At 43.8% G+C, this 25000-nt stretch overlaps 1 protein-coding gene across 3 annotated transcripts in view; it reads left to right on the top strand.

The window, feature by feature from the left end:
* Window positions 1-3992: 3992 nt before the first annotated feature.
* Window positions 3993-25000, top strand: part of LOC147028327 (TGF-beta receptor type-1-like) — a 122110-nt gene continuing 101102 nt past the window's right edge. The window contains exons 1-2 of one of the 3 annotated variants that reach the window (XM_085878625.1): window positions 3993-4239; window positions 23830-24096. In XM_085878625.1, coding sequence (XP_085734751.1) covers window positions 4176-4239; window positions 23830-24096 — 331 coding nt within the window. In that variant the 5' untranslated portion in view covers window positions 3993-4175. The remainder of the gene's footprint in view (window positions 4240-23829; window positions 24097-25000) is intronic. The other 2 variants (XM_085878624.1, XM_085878622.1) reach the window with 2 other exon arrangements.

Here is a 25000-nt window from a genome sequence, read left to right on the forward strand (position 1 = left end):
ATCATTTTTGGCCCCATCTTTCAATGATGAAGAATTACTTAAACAATTCTCGGATCTGGATCCGGATCTTCACCAAAATCTAATAAATTCGTCCTTGTCACACACCCAAATTGTCCACCAAATTTCCTCCGAATCCGTGAATAACTTTTAGAGATATCCTGCTTACAGATAGACAGACCAACAAGACAGAACGGGGTGAAAACACAACATCATCCGCCTTCGATGGTGGAGGTAATGAAAGCAGTGCTTCTTTGAGAATTGGTTGTACTTTGCAGTTGAAGAAGGCCATTCACATGGAACATGTGAACTACCTGGTCATTTTACTTTGTTGTGCAGAATCTGTTGCCCAGACAGCAACCACATTCTGAGATACGGTAGCAAGCAGTGCAACCTGGTGTCAATGAATACCCATGAAGACGAGGCCACTTGATACCCGCAGTTCAAGCAATAATTTGGCCAGGGTGCTCAGGATGACTCGTCGACTCTTTGCCAAAGTGCCCGTGGGATCTTTAACATCCACAAATCAATTCCAGCAGATGGGTCGCCCGGTTTAAGGTCTATCTGAAGGATGGCACACAGTTTATAGGTGGGCCGACATTAAAACGCAGGAAAAAAAAGAGCTCAAAGATCGGTGCGTAATTTTCAGTGTACCTGTAGTCTATCTTGTCAGGCAATGCTTCAGTGTAATTCTTAGGAATCAGAGATATATCTTTCACATGAGGAGGTTCCATTTCATTTTCCTTTAATCACTGATAAAATAATGACGAAAGATAGGGGACAAGCATCAATGTGAGCCTTACAGGTTGCGTCAAGAAGAATGCCCGAAATCAAGAGTATAAGTTCGAACGCAGGTGTCAGGGCTTAAGATGCTTGCGACGTATTTCATACGTAACATTAATGGAAATTTTGACACCTTCCCCTCCCCAAACCTAGTGTGAAAATTCACTCCCTTACCCCTCTGCTCCATCCCTGCACACCACTACTTAGTACCCTTCTGAATCATGATTCAGTCATTGCATGATGAACAGTTAAAGGTTACAGGTTTTAAGCCAGTAAAGTTACCGAAGGGATAACTGGCTTGTGGCAGCTGATGGAAACGTGTACATTCAGATGATTTGTCACCTTATCTGGTCTTCGGCAATCTCTGTTCTGTTGGTTTCACAGGCTGTCCAAACAAAGGTCGTGCAGGAGTTGCACATACGGTTGGTAGTCAACATCACTGGTTTACATAGTATGTAAGTTAATAGGTCATCACAACTTTATTGTATGTCTGGTTGCTTAATGGTGAGGGTGGTGGGTTTGGGATCCTATGATCCTGAGTTCAAACCCCACTCGGTTGTTGAATTAATGCCTGGTGGGGTTGACTCTGCCTGTCATCTTTCTGTGATCTGCAACAATGAGTGCCAGCTTGCTGGTATCCTGTGTCGGATTGGTGACCCGTCCAGGATTGTGTCCAATAGCCAAGGAGTCTGCTTAGGCAGCACAAACGCTCTGCACAGAGTATGGTCCCAATGGATGGATGGAACTCTATCGTAACTAATTGTGTGACAATAATCTGTGTTTAATAATTGTACTCTACCGTACAACATCATATAACACAAACACAAACAATAGTCTTCCTTCACAAAAACTCCAAAGTTTTTTTTTTATTATTACATCTGAAAAAAATTAAAACACAAACAGAGGAGATTCTTGATCTTAGATCTGAGAGAAATCTGATGAGATTTTCATAATCCACTGGTCAATAATGGAAACGTGATGAGATTCTTGATCGGAGATCTCAGACAAATCTCATGAGAATCTCATAAGGAAAAAAAATTGTAATAGTTGTACCTCCAGAGAATAATACTGTTTGTAATTGTTCAAAATAAAAAAAATAAAAATAAAAAAACCTGCACAAAGGTCATCGTTACGTTTGAGCGTTCATCCAAGAACGTTTGAGGTTTCCTTGGTCAAAGGATTATGGAGATACTTGTATGCTTACGCAGATTTGCACTTCGGAGCACAAAACCAAGTAGTCCATGTTCACCAGGAGGTCTAATTTGGTCTATGTGTCAACTTTGGTGGTAATTGGGCCAGTAATTCGAGCGTGATTGGCGTTTCTCACACACACACACACACACACACACACACACACACACACACACACACACACACACACACACACACACACACACACACACACACACACACAATGACTGCGAGGGAGGGGGCAAGACGACTTGCAATTCTCTCCTGTACGTGTGCCACAGTGCAAGTGGTTTACTGACCCCTGCTGAAAGTCCCAAAATTCAGAATCCCAAGGCCACATCTTTCCAAACTTCCAGTCTTTCCATTCGTGAGAGGTTGCTTCTGTATCCACGTTGCCCATCTCGTGCATCCTCATCCACCTCATGAACTCCCCACATTCCTTATTTGTCCAAGTTTCCCTCTATTTTGGCCTCTTGCTGTTTTCTCCCTCTTTCTACTGTTCCGTTTGTTCCGTTGCATCCCGATCTGTTCTTTGTCCTCGCTCGCCCACGAGCCTTGACTCTGTCTCCAAAAATTCCTTAATTGCCTAAAATATCCAATCCCGAACTCCACATCTCAACAGCATAGTGACACACACACACACACACACACACACACACACACACACACACACACACACACACACACACACACACACACACACACACACACACACACACACACACACACACACACACACACACACACACACACACACACACACTATATTGTGCTCACTTATCCCCAGATGTTTCCAGGTGCAAGTAAGTGGACCGTTTGTGTCGTCACTGATAAAAAGAATGGTTTGCACGTGAAAACGTCATCGTCTGCGCAATGGCATGACCGTGGAGAAGCATAAAAAACTCGTCCGAAACGTGAGGAGGACATTCAAATGGAGGATTCAAGTCCAGCTCAGGTGTTCACTTCCATGGAGTTGCAAACTGCCGTGCTTTGAAAGTTCGTTTCATTCGCTCTTATATGCTTCACTTTTAACATGCGGTTTTAAATTCCACCATTAAAGCCCCTTTTCTGCTTCAGCTCCCAACAAAAGACACTTTCAAGAATTTCAACCCTTAATTCAGATAATAATTTGTGAATAAGTCTTGTTTTGTTTTTAAAGGCCTGTGATTTTAATTCGATGCCAACACTTTGGTTCAAAAACATATTGTCGTTCATCAAAAATTACGGATTCAACAAACGAAATGCAAAGACAATTTGTCGTTATTATCACCTGGCAAAAAGAGCTGTTACTGTGGGGTATCACAATGCAACCCGACACACCCTCAGCACACCCCAGCCTTCCGATATGACCCTCGCATCCAATGACATATCTCCATACCATTGATAGTACTTGACAAGTTGTTGTTGGTTCGTATGCAACCTGTGTGCTGCTGGTTGCATCATCTTTTTTTTCTTCCCAAAAGCACAGCTGTACCCCTGTTTCCAATAACCCAGTATTCATTTTGCCGACCTCGAAAGGATGACAGGCAGAGTCAACCCCACCTGGTGTTATTTAACATCCGACAGGGGGATCGAATTCAAGACCCTACGATCTTAAGCCAGCCACCTTTACAGTTAAGCCAACAACAGGCTTACACGTTAAGCGATCACATCTCTTGCTCAATAATTGCTATTTACCGACGGTTGAAGTGTTTCTAAAAGGAATCCACACCACCACACACCACCGAAATGCACAACTCGCACACCATCGAACCCTGGCACAACGCAAAATGACGATATGAGTCACAAATGATTGTGAGCAATAATAACGGTGATGATTGGGAGAATATTTAAATATTTTTGTTGTATCATTTATTATTGAAAATGATGAGAACGTTCGAGTGTGGGAGAAAACTTTAACGAGTTAAATTGTTGATATTCAACCTTGGGTTGGGCTCGGTAGTCGGTTGAACTGGGTCCAGTACATGTCTTTACCGTGGTGGGGTCCACAGAAACGCGGGGTGGTGGTGGGTGGATTCGGGGGGTGGAGGGAAGATGTTCGAGGTAAAGAGTAGTAGGTGCAGGGGGGGAGAGCATGAGATAGTGGTGGAGTCGGGGGAGCGGCTTGCAGGAGGTGATCTCGTTGGGTGCTTGGTGGACACGAGCTGTGTTTGTCCCACTGAACACGCGTCTCCGTCGCGCCTCGAAAGCAGACATAGTGAACGATGCGCTTGTTCCATGTACTTTTCGCCATGATCGGTGTTCTCTCTGTGCTGCCCCCGACACCAGGTACGCACGCTTTTCACCTTTCGAACTCCATGCGACGGGTATATATGTACATCTATACATCCAACCAGGTGTCCCCCATGCATGTGTATACAAGAAGCTCCGATAGGGCTCCGTGTGTGTTTAAGCAGCTTAGCAGCTTAAAGTTCTTACGGACGAGCTCATTGTCCGCCACCAAGCGGGTCTCCAAGACCTCGTTAACAGGAGACCGCGCATCGCCTCCTGTGCTCAATACGGAGCCGCTCACGCTCCACTGATGCATCGTCAGATCGCAATCGTGTTTGATTAGTCCGTCCAGCTTCGGACAAGAGACGTTGTTTGTTGGGGAATTGGTGGGGAGAGGGTGGTGGTGGGGGGGGGGAGGGGTGATAAGTGGGGAGGCAGGGAGTGGGTTTCGAAAAAGAAAAAAAAAACCCGAGCTGTTTTTAATTATAACCTAGATGGGAGAAATTCGAGCAGGTCGCGGAATCAGCGATTTCACTTCGCCCTTTGTCACAGATCCAGATTAACGATCCATCCGGGATGTTGGCGATTTGCATGGTTGGGGGGGGGGCTGTAATAACTTTCTCCAAGTAGTTTAACGTCATCTTATTACGTCATAAACATGTTCATCCACGTCGGCCATATCAAGTTTGCCCTTGACACACCGTCAGACTGTAGGTTCCCCCACCCCCCCTTCCCTTTCCACCCCCGCAGACATTTTCCTCCGGGTGTTACTGACTTACAACTCTGAGATCCACTCATCGATGGAGCCTCAAGCCGGGTGGCAGCGGGGTAGGGGGGGCTGGGGAACATCAGCATGGCGCCTCCGCTTCGAAAATCCGCTTTTGCAAGTAAAATGTATTCAGCGTTTGGCTCCTCGAGTGCGGATTCCAAGTTTCTCCTCCGAGCAATGAATCCCCCAGGACAGACATTTTGCCAAATGTTTTGACCTCATCCGGACAGGTTCTCATTGAAGACCTTCTGCGGCCACATCGCCATCCCTTTTGCGTATTAATCATGTTGGTTTTTTTTTTTTTAAAGACCTCCGTTGTTATTTAAAACAATGAGATTATCACCTCGTTATAGCCTTGTTTACGTTCATTGTGATGTCATAAAGAGCTCTTGGTGCTTCTGGGGAAGCTCCGCCCGTTTTATCTCGACCGGTAAACACTTTTGAAGGAAAGCGCAAAGTTTGCGCATTCTTTCAGAGAATACAGACTTGAATTGCAAAATGCGTGAAAAAAATTCATCTCATTCTTTTGTGGATCACCTCGGGGTATGTATAATCCGTTTGACGCTCAATAACTTACATTGTCTAAAGTTCGTTTGTTTGTTTATTCATGGAAGCCTCTTGTACAACTGGCATCTCATGTTAATTAGCCTGACACATCAAGTTGACTCGAGGTTGGCATGCCATTTCGGAATACAAATTAGGACGTAACAAATGCATTCAATAAAAGTGATAATAACAATAATAATACTAATATATTGCTGTAATATTCCGTTGAAGACCTCCCATTCACAAACGCACAATAAATGTCGGCTCAGTGCGACTGTGTTGGCTCTTTCGGACTATATGAGACTAGCACGGAGTCTCTACAGTCCGAACGAGCAAGGGCGGTCCACCAAACTGCATGTGAAACGTATTGCAAATTCGGTGAAAGTGTACGACCTCATGGTACTCATCTGGTGCAAAGAAGTGAAAGTTGTTTTCAACTATCATTCTAAACAGCAACAGCAGTGCAGACCGACACTCGGACCGAAAGTGACGCACAACCAATAAGGCTCCAATTCCAGATGACATGGACACAGCTACTGGGTAAGGAATTACAAAAATACCAAAGAGTGAGTTGGACGACCACCGGGCCTGGTCTAATTCGAGTGCATGTGCTGTGATATTGTCCACTTTGTCCGAACAGTGAGAGTCTGTATGACTCACGATGTGTTAGAACCCTAGCAAATGACCTCAACCAGAACGGCACTCGGTAGAGCACATAATTCTGCCAGGTTGAACACTCGACGTGTTTTATCCTGATAGGCTGGATATGGATCCGGATCTGAACCAAAATCTAACCAATTCGTCCGGTGCGCAACACCCAACCTGTCCACCAAATTTCGTCCGAATCCGTCCACAACATTTTTGAGACATCCTGCTCACAAACAGACGGACAGACAAACAGAGGTGAAAACATAATCCTGTCCAACTTTGGTGGCAGAGGCAACAGCAACAAACACCAAAAAATCTGAAAATGACTCGGAAGGCATTGTACATGGAACGGTGGACAATCTCACCTCCAAACCGTTTAATCACATGGCATTGAGTTGGCCACATCCTGAGGCTTGTTATGGACATCGTCAATAAAACCGTACGTCCCATCACTTTTGCCAAAATCACTTTAGTATGCTCGTCACTTTCATATGTTGCAAGGACATTTGCGTCAGTTTGTGACAAAAACAAAGCCACAGTCTTGATGAAGGAAAACAACAGGAAAACATTGAATCCAAAGTAGATTCATTAGGCTTCCAATGTCAAGGTGTACAAAATACTAACAATCATCTGGGCTTTCATTTGTGATGCACTAAAGGCATCCCAATGTTCCATCAAATCGGTCGGCGTCTCGCCTGCATAGCTGACACCACCTTGATGTTTACTCCTCCGAAAATATATTCTCTTGGTGCCGAATATGTTGATCGTAGCGATTTTTATATTTTGCCCTTGAATAGCTTTTGGAGTATCCTGTTTGTTGCTAAATGCACAGCGATGAAAGCAACATTCGAAAGGGTGACCTTCAACCTCTCAAGTCTGTGGATTAGCTTGCTTGGGCTAACTTCTCACGGTCCTGTCACTCGCACCACTCTGTGATTTTTACATGGCCTATTGATTGGCCAGCTGGAAAGGAATCCAAGCATGTTGTTTGGGAAGTTATTCACATTTATGTTTCTTTGCAAAGAAGATCAAAACATGATTCCCAAGTAGATAGGGTATGCAGGTCACAGAACAGTTACGCGCACACGTGTACCTTATATGTGTTATGCTCCTTCTGAGTACGGTAGTATTGACGTCACAAAAAGCTCGCAAGGTAATTAGCATGATGCGCTTACTGACCAAGTGGGTCATGAGTTTGAGCCTTCACTGTGGCCTTGCCATCACATCTGTGCCACCACTTCATCCCATCATGTGTTGCTCTTTGCAACCCTTGGTGGGATATAATGGCACCACATGACAAGTTGACGTTTCAACAGCGGAGAAATTGCCCTTATCGGTTGCTATTCCGTCACAAAAGCAGCCTTGATCCATTGTTCAAGTTACTAAAGCAGCCCTGAACCGTTGTGGAACTTTCAGGTTTGGCCAAAAATACTGGCACGCAATGGCATACTCTTTTTGAAAGCCTGTGCAGGTCTTTACCCTCCACAAGTGAATTATAGCCTGATGGAATAGCTTGCTTCCGAAGGATGACATGCTCATTGATGAAACACCCTTCCTCGGAAAGTGTCGGGATGATAAATTGCAGCCAAGTCGGAAATTGTTCTCTTCCCTTGCGCATTATCTATTTATTATGTACACAACTAAAATTGCAGAAAATAAGAGTGGAAATCGAAGGGACGTTCGCGTGGAGCCTTACGAGGAGTGGGGCGATTTTAAGGATTTTGGCGTATTTGCGTACGTAATAAATAGATGGCCCCTTTCTACTCCGTCTCATTTCCCTCGATACCCCTCTCCTTGCCACTTTCCTTCTATTTCCTACCTTATCCTCCCCCATCCATTTATTTTCTCAATTCTCTCCACCTCACTATACTTCCATGCATATGTAATGTGTCGGTTGTCCCAACTGCTAATGAAGGCTCGAGCTTGAAACATCCGACAGTGTCTGTCATTGTAATCTTACGCAATCAGAAATTACCGTTGCACTGCACAGTGGTCCTTTATAATGAAGTGCACACATCTGCCACTGCTAATCAATAATGAATGAATCACAAAAATCATCCACAAGCTGTAGACCAACATCAGATATCAACCATGCAGATGAATGACCCATCTGACTGCAATGTGTCCCTTTTCCCGTTTACAAAGGCCGCAGTTTAAGGGGATACTTGTCAGAGATAGCCCTTCCAAGGCGCAATGAAGCAAATTCCCAGGTATTGTGTCACCCATCATGAGTGCCTTCCACACCCCCATCCTCCCCTTTCTCCATACTACATTTATAATGTACCTGTTAGGTTTTCTCCTCTTAAGACTGCCTAATGGCATCCCCATTTTATCAAAGAATTCCTCTCCACTTCTGTTAATAAATTATCTTTGCTGTTGTTTTAATTGGACCAAACCCTGGAAGCTCTGCAAGACCTGTTATCGCTTCTTATCTCTTCCATTTGGATTTCTCTGGGACCGACTGCCAGCCCACACCTCCTCACCCTCCCCCTCTCTCTTTCCCTCTCTCTCTCTCTTTTTGCCTCCCTGGGTTGGTAGCATGTTTATCATTGAGCTGTAAATCCCAGGATTTAAATCGGACAAAGTGGTACACCATCTCTCAAAAGGTCAGGCACGGCATCATGGCCATTCTCCACCAATGTAGAACCGTGCTGTTGCACCAACACGTGGGACCACGAGTCATTAAGCAGCAGCCCAAGGTGTACCAGTGCCCCAGCCAAACATTCTGATCTTTCAGCAGTTTTCTGTTATTGTTGTTCTTGTATATTGAATTGCATGCGTTCGTTTTGGTTGCTAAGCAACAGTTCTTACTTTGCATCAATACCCACTGAACTTTTTTGGGGATGGATTCATGCAAGCAGTCATCCACCGGGTTCAAGATGGTCGATCATACTTTGAATAATTTAATGGGATTGCAGTTTAAAATCTCTCGTCGTCTGCTGCCATGGCCGTTGTTAAATGTTCATGTACGTTGCTTTCTTGTTTGCACTGAAGGTATTTAGTTCGTTTGGGTTGTCCAGCCGTGTGGCCATGTCGGAGTGACCCCGGCGTGGCACAATCTGAACTCGAGACATCTCACCAACGATTTACTGTTTCTCCCTGACCTGAGTGTCATTAGTCCAAGGGAAAATGTCTGCCATAACTCAATTAACACAATGCTTGTTTTTGTTTATTTATTTTTACTCTCAATCATTAAAAGAGTATTTTTGAAATATCACTATTTCATCTTCTCATCCGAAAACATGAGCCTTCTCTCCCAAGTGCCGGAGAGATTGCGTGGCTGTGTTGGCGATGAGAACGAGAGGTGAAACGATCGGGGTAAAGGGTGAAGGGTCCAACTGTGGACCTGACAGCGTTTTATCAGCAACATAACGCAGGCCGAGACCCCGGCCCAGTGTTAATCTTCTACGGACACCACGGTTATCTCGGGGGAATGACCATGTTTGCATGCCAAGGGGGCAGGGAACATCATTGTGAAGTTAAGTCTTGGTAATACAAACATCGGAACGATCAATCCAATCCATAACATGGCTCTCAACAAAATGATCACATTGTGAAGGTAATCACAGAAAAATAGGTTGTGGGTTTTTCTTTTCGAGTTGGATTTCTTTATTTCATCGGCAGCAAACTTGTCACTTTCGGAAATCATTGTCCTTTACAAATGGTGTACTTTGTTGGGAAAAATTGAACCTTATGGCATTTCAAGGGAAACTTCATCATTGGGTTGATTATGGTCGTTCAAAAAGGTTTTCATTATTTGAAGCAAATGGGGCACTTTGTTGGAGGAATAATTGAACCTTGTGGCAATTCAGGTGAAACGTCATCACTGAGTCAATGGTCGAATAAATAATGGAGGAGAGAGGGATGGGGACATGGGGTGTGATTTATATGGAGGAGTTTGGGAGTAGAGTTGGTGGAAGTGAAAGTTTTGCTAATTAGCCCACCCTCGCATAGCGAAAAGCAGGGTTAAGTAATCGGTCCCAGACGTGCGTGCCTGCATTTTGTTATTCCCTTTTCTCTGGAACCGTTTGGCGGATTGACACAAATTTTTCATCAATGGTGTGACTACTCATGTAGAATGTTCTTATGATAAATACGATGCCGTATGTCACGTGGTGTTGCAGCCTTGTTGGAAAAAACGAGAAATGTTGTACCTTTGTATCTCAGAAACTGCTCCATGGGAAAAAAATTTAAACTTGGCACATGTCATGGACTCCTCGTGGGGAATAAGAGTGATTTTGTTATGATGTCATAATTGCATATGTAGAATGCTACATCCAATTACTATGAAAAATTTTGAGGGTCTTCTAAGGATACATTTTTCAACAGAAATTTTTTATGACATCATCAGCGATGTCGTTCTTTATGGACAATGGAGTTCTGCCAGACCCTGCTCACATTTTTTTTTGTTAACTTTCAAAATTGAAGGAAAATATTTTTTAAATTCTCTTGAACCGCTGCATCAATAGACGTGAAACTACAAAATTATGATCTTGCACTGATGGGGAATATATGTTTTAAATTTCAACCCAATCGGACCCAGTGCCGTATATAAAGAGAGTCTGGCCAACTGGCTAGCCAGGCGCCATATTGCATCCCAGCCAGCATGATTCTGGCTATGCGGGAGCATACGCGCGGCATGATATGAACGGGCATTTTCCTTCTGACACAAAAAAGTAATGGAAGTTTCGACTTCAAATTTTGAGCTTTGCTCGAAAATAAGTCGCTCTACAAGATGGCGTATTCTGGATGCTGATAAACCCACCCAAAAAATAACTGAGGTGGCATAATACCACAAGTCGCATACTGAGGACGGAGTAATCGATTTCTTGACTGTACAAGATTTCTTGCCTGAATCTATGGAAACCTGTGTGTCGCACGAACCACAGAGGCTATAAATCTAGCGCAAAATTGACCAGTTCAGCAAAGCCAACCATGGTTCGGAGAGCTCCTCAGGATGAATTAAAAGAAACATGACCCAGAATTACAGAGTACAAGATTCATAAAACGCCAAAACGAAAAATTACGGTAGACGGCTATAGATGGCCAGGACGGTAGACGGCTATAACCGCTATTGCTATAGCAGTTATAGCCATCACCCGTCCATAAGGGGTTAAAAGTCAAAACCATCTTCGGTTCTTCTCCATATGACTTGACCCCTTCAGGACGGGAGGTGGCTACAACCGTCAGGCGGTTATGGCCGCCTCTCGTACTGAAGGGGTTAATACGAACAACTGACACAAAGCTCGTCTACTTAATTTTTTTTCACACACGCTCTCATTGCCGCGCTCTTGCTGCCGAGTTGACTGGCAGGAGCAACTTTTGCCTGGCTGACACGGATCGAATTTTGCGCTTTGGAATAGATGTACAGACGCACAGTGAAAAACTTAGTCAGTAGCTTCGTTTTCAGATCGTGGCAGTCGGGAATATCAAGTGAGAAAGCTGACAGACGACGGACAAGTTTTTCAACCGGGTTATGCCCATTGAACTGGTCCTGCACCATCCTGAACTGCTTCTCTCCTTCTCTGAACATCTTGAAATCCTCGTCACTGCAATGAGTCAAAGCGCCTTCTTTGTACTCCTTCAGTCTTGTTATCGGCTCACGACTGCCCAGCGAAAGAGACTTTTGGCGGTCCTCCGCGGCTTCCAGGCAAGTGGTGCAATGTGTCCAGGATTTGGAGACGGAAGAGATACAGTAGCCAGCCAGGTAATACAAATCGCTCTCTTGGGCTTTGCTCAGAGGATCAGGAGGCAGCTCTCCAATCAAATAGCTGAATGTGTCCTCGTCAAATTTGTCTGGTGTTGCCGGTTTCTCTTTCGGAGTGTCGAGGAAATCCACTAAAAATGACTGGTCATCCTCGAGATAATTACCGGTCGCGGGACACTTCAGAAATTACGCCACCGTTATGAGCTTCAGAGCCTGTCGGAATTCCAGCGTGTTTGGGACAGGATTCTTGAATCGGACGCACCCAAACAGGTTCTCGAGGAAATCCTGCGCGAGTCTGGATGTGAGCACAAAGTGGTGTCCCCTGGCCAGCAGTTCTCTCTGAATGCCGAGCACAGACGAGGCCGATATATGACGCCGGATTGCCACGGCTTGCACGAATTGCCACGTTCTATCCCTCCGAATACCACCAGCGTCTCTTCAAGGTGCCGGATCGCCTTCTCGTAAGCACACGTATTCGCTTCACTGAGCACGGTGGCGGGGTGACGGCTGGACATCAGGTCGAACCAGGTGTTCATAAAGTCCAAAAACCAGGCAGTCGTTAGCAACGCATTGTCAAAACCTTCGTTTTCCACCAGGAAGTGCAGCCCAGCACTGACCGACTGAAAAAATTCAATGCCTTTCCCACTTTCATTTTGTCGAAATGGGCGGTGTTCGACACCATTTCCATGCCGAGATTGGGCGTCAGTTTCAGATCGTCATTGACCTGAAATGTCACCAGTTCCTTGATTGCCCCCAGCCTGACGACATTTGAAGGCAGATCATGCCTGGAGACGATATCAGCACAGAGCTTGAATTCGTTTCCATTCACCAGACCTGCCTTGACATTCTTGATCAGGTGTGGTACGTCGTATATGAAGTTTAGGAACCTGCTGTCAGTGCATGGGTGGGGAATTCGATTGACTGTCACTGCGTGCTTCGAACTAACCAGTCCGAAGTTCTTGAACATTGCTCGATTGGCACTACCCATGTCACATGTGACTGCGTTGATGTGGAGCCCAATGACATGAGCCCACTGTACGATTTCAATCACAAGTGGCTGGAAGTAGGCTCCATTCACCAAATTGCCCGTAAAATGATAGGCAATAGTTTGCTTCCATCTGGAGGTGATGCCAGCCAGCATGAATACGAGGGCACGAGTTGCAGCGCCACCATGTCCTGGCAAAGTTACATTTCCGCACAAACTACTGGATGATCTGTCGAACTGCAATCCCACTTCAATTGTCATTTCATCCAGCGTTAGGCAGCACTCGCGCTCCGGGTGGCTGGTGTTGTGACAACAGGACTTCGTAGTCGGTACTGCCACATGCAAAGCAGAGTTGCAGAGCCTTCTTGTAGGTTTCTGCTGACCACCGAGTACCCCTTGTGCTGAGACGAGACAGCTTGTTGATCTGATCGAGGTTTAAAACTTTCTGGACATTCGCCTTCAGAGTGACGAGCTCCCTGGCTTGTTTGCGTATATCCCACTGCGCCTCATGTAACCACCACTTGAGAGAGACCACTTTCGCCTCCACTGCTGCGATCTTGGTGTCGTAGTCAGGACCCTGGTCGGTTTCAGCCGGCGTTACAGGGGCATCGGAGGCAAGGTCAACGAATTGGACATCTTGGTGTCGTCGTCATTCACAGGCATGTCTTGTTTTGCGTATGTGTGATCTGGGACGGGCTCCTTCTGTGGTGTCGTCTCGTCATGGGGTCGTTTCCTCGGCTTCCTTTTCATGACAGGCACAACATACGGGAAGACATTCGGGACGGCATTGTGCTTGAGTGGTCTTGAACAATCAACCCTCCTGTTTTCATACTGACTGTTGTCGAAATGCTTCTGAAAAAACAAAAAAACGGAAAATTGAAGTACGTGTTGACACTCAGTTCGAAATCGATGAAAGTTTCCCAATACGATTTGCAGTCGAGAACCCCGGGACGGGAAATTCCTGAGATTCCCGGTCAAAATGTGGGAACGATTTCCAGAGAAACGTATGCCGGGAATCCCGGGGAAATGTACATCAGATAAAGATTAGAAATGAAAAACAGTTTGCAGCTGCAGTCATCCAGCGACGTTGTCAGTGCATCTTGTTCCACTTGACGACCGTCGTCAGGTGAAGGGATTGAATTTTCCGGGAAAACTGCAAACACTATTTCCTAACCTGGTATGGGTAAAACCAAATGTAAGAAAGTTACTTACGGCTAGTGGTTTGTATCGGATCGGATATATTGCAAATCTGGTGTTGACGACTTACACATTAGTGAAATTTCGGCTTCGGATTATGTCTTATCTCATTATTTCGGATTCCGAGCTGTTTCAGCGCTCCCATCTGATCCGATCCGACAGGGATTCATTCAATGTGACTTTAACCTCGATACTCCGATCCGACGTCGGAAGGGAACTGCAAGCCGCCGCTACTTACCGCACACAGGTCGGCATTGCCGTGTGGAGTCCGGTTCTCCCTTTTCACATTTACGGCCCAACGGCGACGTCTTTCCGGGTCCCTGGGGAGGCCGTGCGTTTTCACGCCTTACTCGGGACGCACACAACACCATTGTGTCATCAAAAAAGTCAAAATCTGACGAGAAAACGTGAAAAGACGGCGAAAACTATTCTAATTGCGCTCCAAGATTCACTCGCGTTGATTGGGCTGCAACATGGCGCCGGCAACGCACGTGACTGGGTATTGACCAATCAGAGCGCAGCATGATCGAGACAACCGTTGGCCAGACTCTCTTTTATATTCGGCACTCATCGGACCCGTGGTCTGGCAGCCAAAATTATTTAATTATTTTAATTACAATTTTTTATTTGAATTTAATTTTTTCTGGTTGCCACCAGAAAGAGTTGGCTCGCACCAATTCCTGGGGTAAGTATTCTATGAATACCATCTTGTTTGATGAAATAATTCAAACATTTTCCATTTTTACCCAGGTTAAAAGAGAGGGGAGGGGGGGAAACGGGGAAAGTTGAATCCACTTTACAGTAGAAAGGGGGGGTGGGGTGGGGAGGAGATGAATCCATTGCATAAGGAGATTCCTTCGAATCTTGCAGTGATGAATGATTATATAGGTGGAGAGGGGGTGCATATTATTCAATGTGGAGGTCAGTTGTAATATCATGTTTGCTTGTAAAACACAGAGCTTGCACACTAGTGGGGAAAGGGAGGGGGCAAAGGGGGATTATTTTGTGCATGGTGTATCTACAATAAATGTATTAGGTGTGTGTGTGTGTGTGTGTGTGTGTGTGTGTGTGTGTGTGTGTGTGTGTGTGTGTGTGTGTGTGTGTGTGTGTGTGTGTCATGCTTTTTGGTGTCCATTGATTACGTACAACTTTTAATTAATTATGTACTATTGAAATCTATCTTTTGACCCTTTAGACTGTTGAGACCCCTTCGATTTTTGAAGACCTTTTAAGAACCCCAAGACCCTTAAGACCTCCAAAAGACCTCTAATACAGGGTTTCAAGGCTTCCAAGCTGGGAAACCTATTGTTTTTGTTCAGACTAGCAAAAACGTCCAAGGCCGTGAAGACCAATGAAAATTTGGTCCAATGGCCCAACAAGCCCCGTAGTGTGCTTAAATGGGGCGACGTGCATCAAGCCTCACACTTTGATTACAATCACATGACCCACTAATCCATCCTCGTCCATTTTCACACCGTAGTCATAGTGTGGCCATTTTCACACTTTGTTAATGCTCACCTTGATTCATTTTCACCAGCGCCGTATCACAGCGTAGTTGCTGTTTCTGTTGTTGTTGTTGCTGTGATTCTTGTTGGGGGTCGATTTTTGAAATGTGTACTCATTGGTCGGACAGCTGCCAGGCCCCACTCACATTTGTCACTTGACCTCACTCACCATGATACCCAAACAAAATAATATTACCGCCATCTTGGTTTTCTGGTGGGCCTAAGACGTCAGGCCTGTAGGCCTCTGCCGATTATACACTGCGGGGTTTGTTGCATTAGTTTTTCATTGGCTTTTTGGGGGTCAAGTGTTACTTATAAGATGAGTGATCCCGAAAAATCGAATCATTGTCAAATAAATATTATTCGTAAGGTTTAATCAATCCGGCAGCAAGCACGGTATACGTGCCTCCCTAAAAAAAAAAATAATGTTACGTAATTTTTGAACGGTCCCATATTACAGTTAAACAATCTGTGACCGTGTGACAAATCGGCTTGTTCTGATATCACCGTGGTGGAGGCTGACATGGATGAGAGGTGTTGAGTTCATCTTTTAATAGTGCAGTTGATGTGTATTTCCCAATCTCACTTACATCTTTGAATAATGCTTTAAATGCACATTTACCACTCACATATTACCGGATTTTGTAGCAGGAATTGTGACTGCAGTGCAGCCATTCTTGTTGCACCTTACCCATATGCCATGCATTTCATTGAAGAGTGGGGTCATGGGATTTTCTTTTCATGGGTAGGGTAGGGGGGTAGAGAGAGGTGCGTTCTATGACCAATCAGCTTGCTATCGCTTGCCAAGCCAGCTGTTCCTTATCAACCATTTCATTGGAGTGCTTGCTTGAGTGCTGAATTAGCCATTTAGTGAGCTCTCTGTAATGGAACACAAGCCAAGAGGTCCATCCCTCCCAACACACACACACACACGCACACACACACACACACACACACACACACACACACACACACACACACACACACACATGCACGCACGCACACACACACACACACAAACACACACATACACATGCACGCACACACACACACACACGCACGCACGCACACACGCATGCATGCACGCACGCACACACACACATACACACACACACACACACACACACACACACACACACACACACACACACACACACACACACACACACACACACCCCTTATCAAGGCAAAAGGACCAGCGAATTTAGAGATGTTTTACAGTATATCTTTGTGTTGTGCATCAAAGGCTAAATGGGACTCGGTGCCGGCACTTTCACTACTCATGGTTTGGAGTCGCAAAGTATCTGGTTTATAACTGAAAGGTTTTCAGACTCAGAGGTGTATGGGAACTTGCTATATTGCCCTGAAGATGCCCTAATGAGGGCAAAACTGGTCGCTAACCATGCACTTGTGACAGTATCTGAAATTACATCTTTGGTAATTATCGCTGGAAGATAGCTCTTCTCGGAGCCGCACACAGGACAGCATGTGCATTGCAATGGTGACATCATGACATATAAAAATATATATATATATATATATATATATATACCCTCTCAAGGGTCTCGAAGACCCTCTCGAGAGCACTGCTCCTATGGTTGGCAGCGAGTGCTCCTATGGTTGGCAGCGAGTGCTCCAGTAGCAGTGGGGGAAAGAGAGTGACACTTGTATATGTGGAAGAATTGCATTGCTTAGCTGGTGGGTCACCCAGATAGCTCAGATGGCAGACCACTGGTATGGCTTACTAGAAGACCTGTTTGATTCCTGGTCTGGGCATGTCATTTTTTCACATATATTTATGTTTGTTCTATCCTGTTCATTTCTAATAATATATATGCACAGACACTTCTCCCAAACTCGAAATAACCACCTTATCAATTCACTAGTTATACTTTTAAGTTTTCAGAATCTTACAACTCATTCAAGGGTAAATTAAAAATCCCTCCTGTGGTATTTTACTCCCTTGTCAGTGTATTATTTTTCAGGTGCCATTGACGTATAATGTGTGCAAAATGGCGAATTTTGACTCCTTCCCGATACAATCTTCTTTTCTTCCTTTCTTTTTCTCGATCTACCCTCCCCCTTTCACCCTGCCCAATCCTGTGTCCTTATGTAATATGTTGTCGGACCTCAATTCCTGTTCAAGCTATTGTCACATTATTATGTTATACCCTCAGTAGTGTTGTCAGGGTGGTTTAGAAATATGCATGCTCACCCCTGAACTGTCTCTCCTGGGTTTGAAGTTCTACACAACTGTCATCCCAGTATTTTTCAATCGAGGCAATTCATTGTGTGTCCCGTCGATCGGATGGACGTTAAACTGGGTATTAGTTGGTAGTTAAACTTGGCGTTAAACTCTGCCAGCATTAGTTGGTAGATGTTAAAGATCTTACGGTGTCCTTCCCAAAGAGTGGACAACTTCTTACCAGCACCCATATTGTGTCCGCTTTGCCACCCAGTTTTCGCTGGTACCCAACATATATTCTCTGACAAATTACAAGTTCTTGCTCAACCTCCTGGGCCATTGCACATTCATATGCTGCATATTTACGACTACAAATACATTCAGTAATGCAAATCACTCTGGATGCTCAAAGTGAAAGCATCTTTTGATTTCAGTGCTTTTGTAGTTACAGGCTAGAAAAGGGTCCTATTTGTAACTACTCATGTAGGGTTACCAGCTTTGCTCAATATATGGTGTACAAAATTTGTCTAAATCTACCAACATATATTCTCTATTCCTCCAAAGTGCAGTTTGGACTTCAACAGTCAACAATACAGATCTAATAGCCATGAGGTCAGCCAGCACTTCCTGAGGTTGATGTGCTTCTTAACCACATTCAAGGCAGCACCCTTTATGGCAATGCACCAAAAGCACAAATCATAATCAAATCCAACTGAAGTTCAAATCACAACTCAGGACAGCTTGATGCATGCAGCTGGCCAAAAATCACTTTTGTTGGTTTTTCAACTGCACAGGGTGTACTATATATATATATATATATATATATATATATATATATATATATATATATATATATATATATATATATATATATATATATATATATATATATATATATATATAAAGAGCTCAGTCTCGGCGTGCATCCGTCCATCCTTCTTTCCTTCCCTCCGTCCCTTCCTCCGTCGGTCTGTCCAGCCGTGTGACTGTATGTCTATTATTTACGTACTATTGGAATGTACCTTTTGACCCTTTAGATTGCTGAGACCCCTTAAACCTCACGAAGACCATGATGACTCTTCAGACGCAAAAGACCCCAAAGACACCAATGTCCCCAAAAGTCACCGAAGACCCAAAAGACCAAAGACCCTGAAGACCCCTTAGACCTTAACACCATTTCGACCCCTTAGACAGTTACATCATTCAGTCAGATTAGACAGCTTAGACCCTTGACCACTAAGACTGCTTGGACCTTCTTCGATCACAAATTAAATTTCAAATAACTATAACATCACCAATATTACAAATAAATTTGTAGAAAAGAAATGTTTGTATTATGATTGGTGTCAATCATGTCAACACAGGAAATCTATGACGTCAATCTCTGCAATAATGTGTGGCGAGGCAAGCATAGCGAGCCGAACACGCTAGGAGAGAGAGGAATGGAACAAAAGGAGAGAGGAACAAAAATGAGGAGGAAAATACCACCTAGACGCACCTGGTGCCAAGGTGTCTGGAGACAAACACAGCCCAGACATGTATGGAGATAGCCACCTTCCAGACATAACCATTGTGTGGCTATGTCCAGAGACAGAGAGAGAGAGAGAGAGAGAGAGAGAGAGAGAGAGAGAGAGAGAGAGAGAGAGAGACAGAGAGAGACAGAGAGAGAGAGAGAGAGAGAGAGAGAGAGAGAGAGAGAGAGAGAGAGAGAGAGGGAGAGAGAGAGAGAGAGAGAGAGAGAGAGAGAGAGAGAGAGAGAAAAAAAAAAAAAAAAAAAAAAAAAAAAAGGACACTATCTTTTCTTTCTGCATCTCCATGGTACTATCAACAGCTGACATCACAGCCAGATATTTGAGATCACTCAATGTTCCTAGAAAGTACATCATGGAAAGGATTGTGTGTTTTTGGTATTTTGTATTATTTCAATTTAGAATCAACAATCAAGTTGAAATGTTTTTCAGTGTAACGTTGGTGGTGCACTATGATGTGTAACCCCATCCCAGATAACAAACAGCTCGTAAGAAAACTCTAAGCAGTGCCTGTTTGCTGTTAAAATTGCGTTACACTTGAGACACTCTGTAATCATACAACAGTTTGTAGGTGGCAGAAAGCATAATCATAAATATAATGTGAAAACTGCACAGTGGAAAAAAAAATAATGGACCCGACTCATGAACTTGTCTTTGTGAGACATCTTTGTATTTTAGAGACCTTTTTGCACAACCGACACCTCGAGTTGGTTGTGAGACATCTTTGTATTTTTGAGACCTTTTTGCACAACCGACACCTCGAGTTGGTTGTGAGACATCTTTGTATTTTAGAGACCTTTTTGTACATCCGACACCTCGAGTTGGTTGTGAGCCATCTTTGTATTTATGAGACCTATTTGTACATCCGACACCTCGAGTTGGTTGTGAGCTATCTTTGTATTCTTGAGACTTTTTTGTCCATCCGACACCTCGAGTTGGTTGTGAGCCATCTTTGTATTTTTGAGACCTTTTTGTACATCCGACACCTCAAGTTGGTTGTGAGCCATCTTTGTATTTTTGAGACCTTTTTGTACATCCGACACCTCGAGTTGGTTATGAGCCATCTTTGTATTTTTGAGACTTTTTTGTACATCACACACCTCGAGTTGGTTGTGAGCCATCTTTGTATTTTTGAGACCTATTTGTATATCCGACACCTCGAGTTGGTTGTGAGCCATCTTTGTATTTTTGAGACTTTTTTGTACATCCGACACCTCGAGTTGGTTGTGAGCTATCTTTGTATTTTTAAGACCTTTTTGTACATCCGACACCTTGAGTTGGTCGTGAGCCATCTTTGTATTTTTGAGACCTTTTTGTACATCCGACACCTCGAGTTGGTTGTGAGCCATCTTTGTATTTTTGAGACCTTTTTGTACATCACACACCTCGAGTTAGTTGTGAGCCATCTTTGTATTTTTGAGACCTATTTGTATATCCGACACCTCGAGTTGGTTGTGAGTCATCTTTGTATTTTTGAGACCTTTTTGCACAACCGACACCTCGAGTTGGTTGTGAGACATCTTTATATATTTGAGACCTTTTTGCACAACCGACACCTCGAGTTGGTTGTGAGACATCTTTATATATTTGAGACCTTTCTGTACATCCGACACCTCGAGTTGGTTGTGAGACATCTTTATATATTTGAGACCTTTCTGTACATCCGACACCTCGAGTTGGTTGTGAGACATCTTTATATATTTGAGACCTTTCTGTACATCCGACACCTCGAGTTGGTTGTGAGACATCTTTATATATTTGAGACCTTTCTGTACATCCGACACCTCGAGTTGGTTGTGAGCCATCTTTGTATTTTTGAGACCTTTTTGTACATCCGACACCTTGAGTTAGTTGTGAGCTATCTTTGTATTTTTAAGACCTTTTTGTACATCCGACACCTTGAGTTAGTTGTGAGCCATCTTTGTATTTTTGAGACTTTTTTTGTGCATCCGACACCTTGAGTTGGTTGTGAGCCATCTTTGTATTTTTGAGACTTTTTTGTACATCCGACACCTCGAGTTAGTTGTGAGCCATCTTTGTATTTTTGAGACTTTTTTGTACATCCGACACCTCGAGTTAGTTGTGAGCCATCTTTGTATTTTTGAGACTTTTTTGTACATCCGACACCTCGAGTTGGTTGTGAGCCATCTTTGTATTTTTGAGACCTATTTGTATATCCAACACCTCGAGTTGGTTGTGAGCCATCTTTGTATTTTTGAGACTTTTTTGTACATCCGACACCTCGAGTTGGTTGTGAGTCATCTTTGTATTTTTGAGACCTTTTTGCACAACCGACACCTCGAGTTGGTTGTGAGACATCTTTATATATTTGAGACCTTTTTGCACAACCGACACCTCGAGTTGGTTGTGAGACATCTTTATATATTTGAGACCTTTCTGTACATCCGACACCTCGAGTTGGTTGTGAGACATCTTTATATATTTGAGATCTTTCTGTACATCCGACACCTCGAGTTGGTTGTGAGCCATCTTTGTATTTTTGAGACCTTTTTGTACATCCGACACCTCGAGTTGGTTGTGAGCCATTTTTCTATTTAAGAGACCTTTTTGTACATCCAACACCTCGAGTTGGGTGCATTTTTGTGTTTTCCGCTCTGCTGTTCTCACATTTTCGTAAATAATGAAACCCACTGTACTTTTTTAGAAGCAGACAGCAAACACTAGGCAGTGATGATTCGATAAAAAACACTTGTTATTTGCTTCTTCAGGAACAAAAAAAATTGTTTCAAAGTTCTGAATCTTTGAACATGCGGAAGTTTGAGAATATGTGGCCTTTGCATTAAATAATGTTTCATTCCCAGCCAACAACTCATCGGAAAGCCTCGTTATTTGCCTAAAAGTGCCAACAGCAAACGGCTCATTAGTTGAATTTATTTAATATCTACAGCTAAATCAAAGGTAATGGAACATCCAGCAGGCACTCTGTCTGTATAATTCCTCTGATGATAACAGAAGTTTTCTATCACCGTTTGTCACGTCTGAAACGACACATCAATATGGGTTTCAAAAGCTGAGAAGTATGACATTCAATTGTTTACAAACTTTCAATTTCACAACCTGCATGAAAAATACAAAACAACAACACTTTGCACCATTAAAGAGCAAATGCTACCTCAGTGAATATCTCAAGGATATTTGAAAAGGCTACCGTGTCTTTGTCCATTACGAGGCTGTGAAACGACGTCACATCATTTGGGTTTTAGTTGGTCGATGTTTGGCTTAAACACATCTCGTAGACAAGACATGTCTGTCTTCATAATATCTAACTGATCAATTCAATGAGGTTGGATTGCTCATATAATAACAACGTGATTGAGCATAGACAGAAGCACAGTTACACCGAGATATTGGGACAACACCTGGACACAAGGGGATGAACGGATGGGAGGAGGACAGAGAAAAGAGTGAAGGTAACTTTGTAACCTGTAAGTAGTAAAAGAGGTGGGTTTTGGGGAGGGGTGCATTACTGAAGGGTTAATGAGGATAGGAAAGATCACGAGTATGGACTGAATCGGACCTGTGATGTTGGCGCACTAACAACTTCAGGTGCTGGGGGGGGGGGGAGGCAAGGGGGGGGGGAATATTTGTGTCATTGAACAATCCAAGGAAGGAGTGAGTCTTGGTTTTATGAATTTCACAAAGAGGGAGTTGTTGGATGATTGAGTGCGACCTACAGCATCTACTGAGGGACGAAGGAGCAGAAAGGGAAACAGACATTAAGAAGGGCAGTAAAACAGAAGTTATTATTAATGTAGATGAAGTGAAAATTTGATAATGATAACATGGAATTATTCTCATTCTTTTTTTTAACAAGTCAAATGAAAAAACTCCCTCTCGGAACGAGAGGATTTGTTTTCAGGATTGGCATCGTTTCCCCACCCACAATACCCCCTCCCTTGGGCATGGGTGAGTGTTTAAACCACGTGCAGTATTCCACGTGTACAGAGGAAAATCGCAAGTCGTCTCCCCACACTCTTGTGGGATTTATTGAATACCCATGACATAACCCGGGGTATCCCAAGCACGAATACAAAATTTAGAGGAGGTCGGCCAAGAAATTTTAGAATCCATGAGGAATGGACATGCAGATCCACCGACTTATTTTAGTGAGCTCGCTTTTTCTCTCGCTTGAAATTGAAAATCAATGATTGATATATTTTGGAATACTTTGGGTTATGAAGTCTCATAGGATCCATTTACATATTCACCACTAATTCACCAATTGTGGTGGGCTCCAGTTTCTTTTTCACATGTAAGGTGCAACAAAAGGGTAAGGAGGTTTTGACAAGAGACCTGAGAGTAATAGATGAATGTTTGATCAATAAATAAATAAATAAATAAAGATAAATAAAAGAGAAATGGGATTCCAGTGGATAAAAAAAAATCATGCCATGTTTGCTTCCATAATATGTAGATGGCCAAATATTCACTTTCCTTCTCTCACTTATTCCTCTTCCCCATCAATCACATGTGTGATGCAAGAATGGAAATGCAAAAAGTCTCGTCCTCATTTGATGTGTGGTCTCCATCTCAATCCTGTCCCACTCTTGAACAGGCCTGCTCTGCGCGTGCCATCTATGTCAACAAACCAATCACACATGTGAGACGGATGGCCAGTGCCTTGCATCGGTGACCCGCACTCATGACGGCTCTTTGTTGTACATACGCCTCTGCATCTCAGCCGACGACCTACAGCCATCTGAGCGGCCATTTTTCTGCTTGAGTTCCGGAGAGCTTGGAACACACACGTCACAAACAAAGACGATCTGCTGTAACACGGACTTCTGTAACAGAGGTCCAATCAGCTTGCCCCTGGCTCAAGGTAACACGCTGGCTCGTGTAGACATTGTTGTGGTGGCTCATTGCAGTGGGAAGTAAAATATGCGTGACTCGGGCCGAATTAAACAGTCCGTGGGCCCAAGGTCCATGATCCTTTCGGGTCCCTGCCCCCAAATTACTGCATGCACATATATGAAACATAGTATACCTATCCTAAACACAATACAACTCAGACGGCTAGCGAGTCAGGACGGTGCACGCACTGAGTGACCCTAAACTACTTAAATAATGATAACATACTCGTAGAGTACTCACCCAATGGGTGATATTATTCTGACACATACCTTTATTTGGGCAGTGTATAGGCAACTGTCAGCTCTGTATACGCAAAAATAAAAATAACCCATGAAGTAAAAATATACCGACTGCTTATCATTTAAAACACCTCACTGCACTGAAAAACGTGGGGACAAGAATACTGCACTGTAAATGGTGACGACTTGTACTACCCTCCCCCAACTGGAGGTGGTGCTACATGATACACATTTACATAGAGAATTTGCGCCCGTCCCATCCCTCTCCCCCCAAGACAACCGGCAAAGATAGAAACACCCAAATACACCAACTGGCATGATGCTGATCCTATGTAGCAAGTCTGGATGTAATCGGCCCACAACTGCAGAAGGAGTAGCGCGACAAACAAAGAAACAAACACTGATCCGTGAATTATAGTGAGGATAAGTGAAGAAAGGGGAAAGTGAGTGTGAATTTAATGTTCCATCTTTATTTAATTTTAACATTGTTCTTAACAAACGGGAACAGAACAACGCCGGCATGATAGGCCAATTGGCCTTCTCATGCACCAAAGTTCCCTGTGTAACGTTGCTAAGAATGGGAAGAAATGGGGAGGGGAGAACAGAGTCAGGGGTGAGGGTGCATGCAGTTAG

This window comes from Eptatretus burgeri, chromosome 4 (assembly GCF_056783735.1).
Source record: "Eptatretus burgeri isolate ZD-2024b chromosome 4, Ebu_testis_v1, whole genome shotgun sequence".
NCBI lineage: Eukaryota > Metazoa > Chordata > Myxini > Myxiniformes > Myxinidae > Eptatretus > Eptatretus burgeri.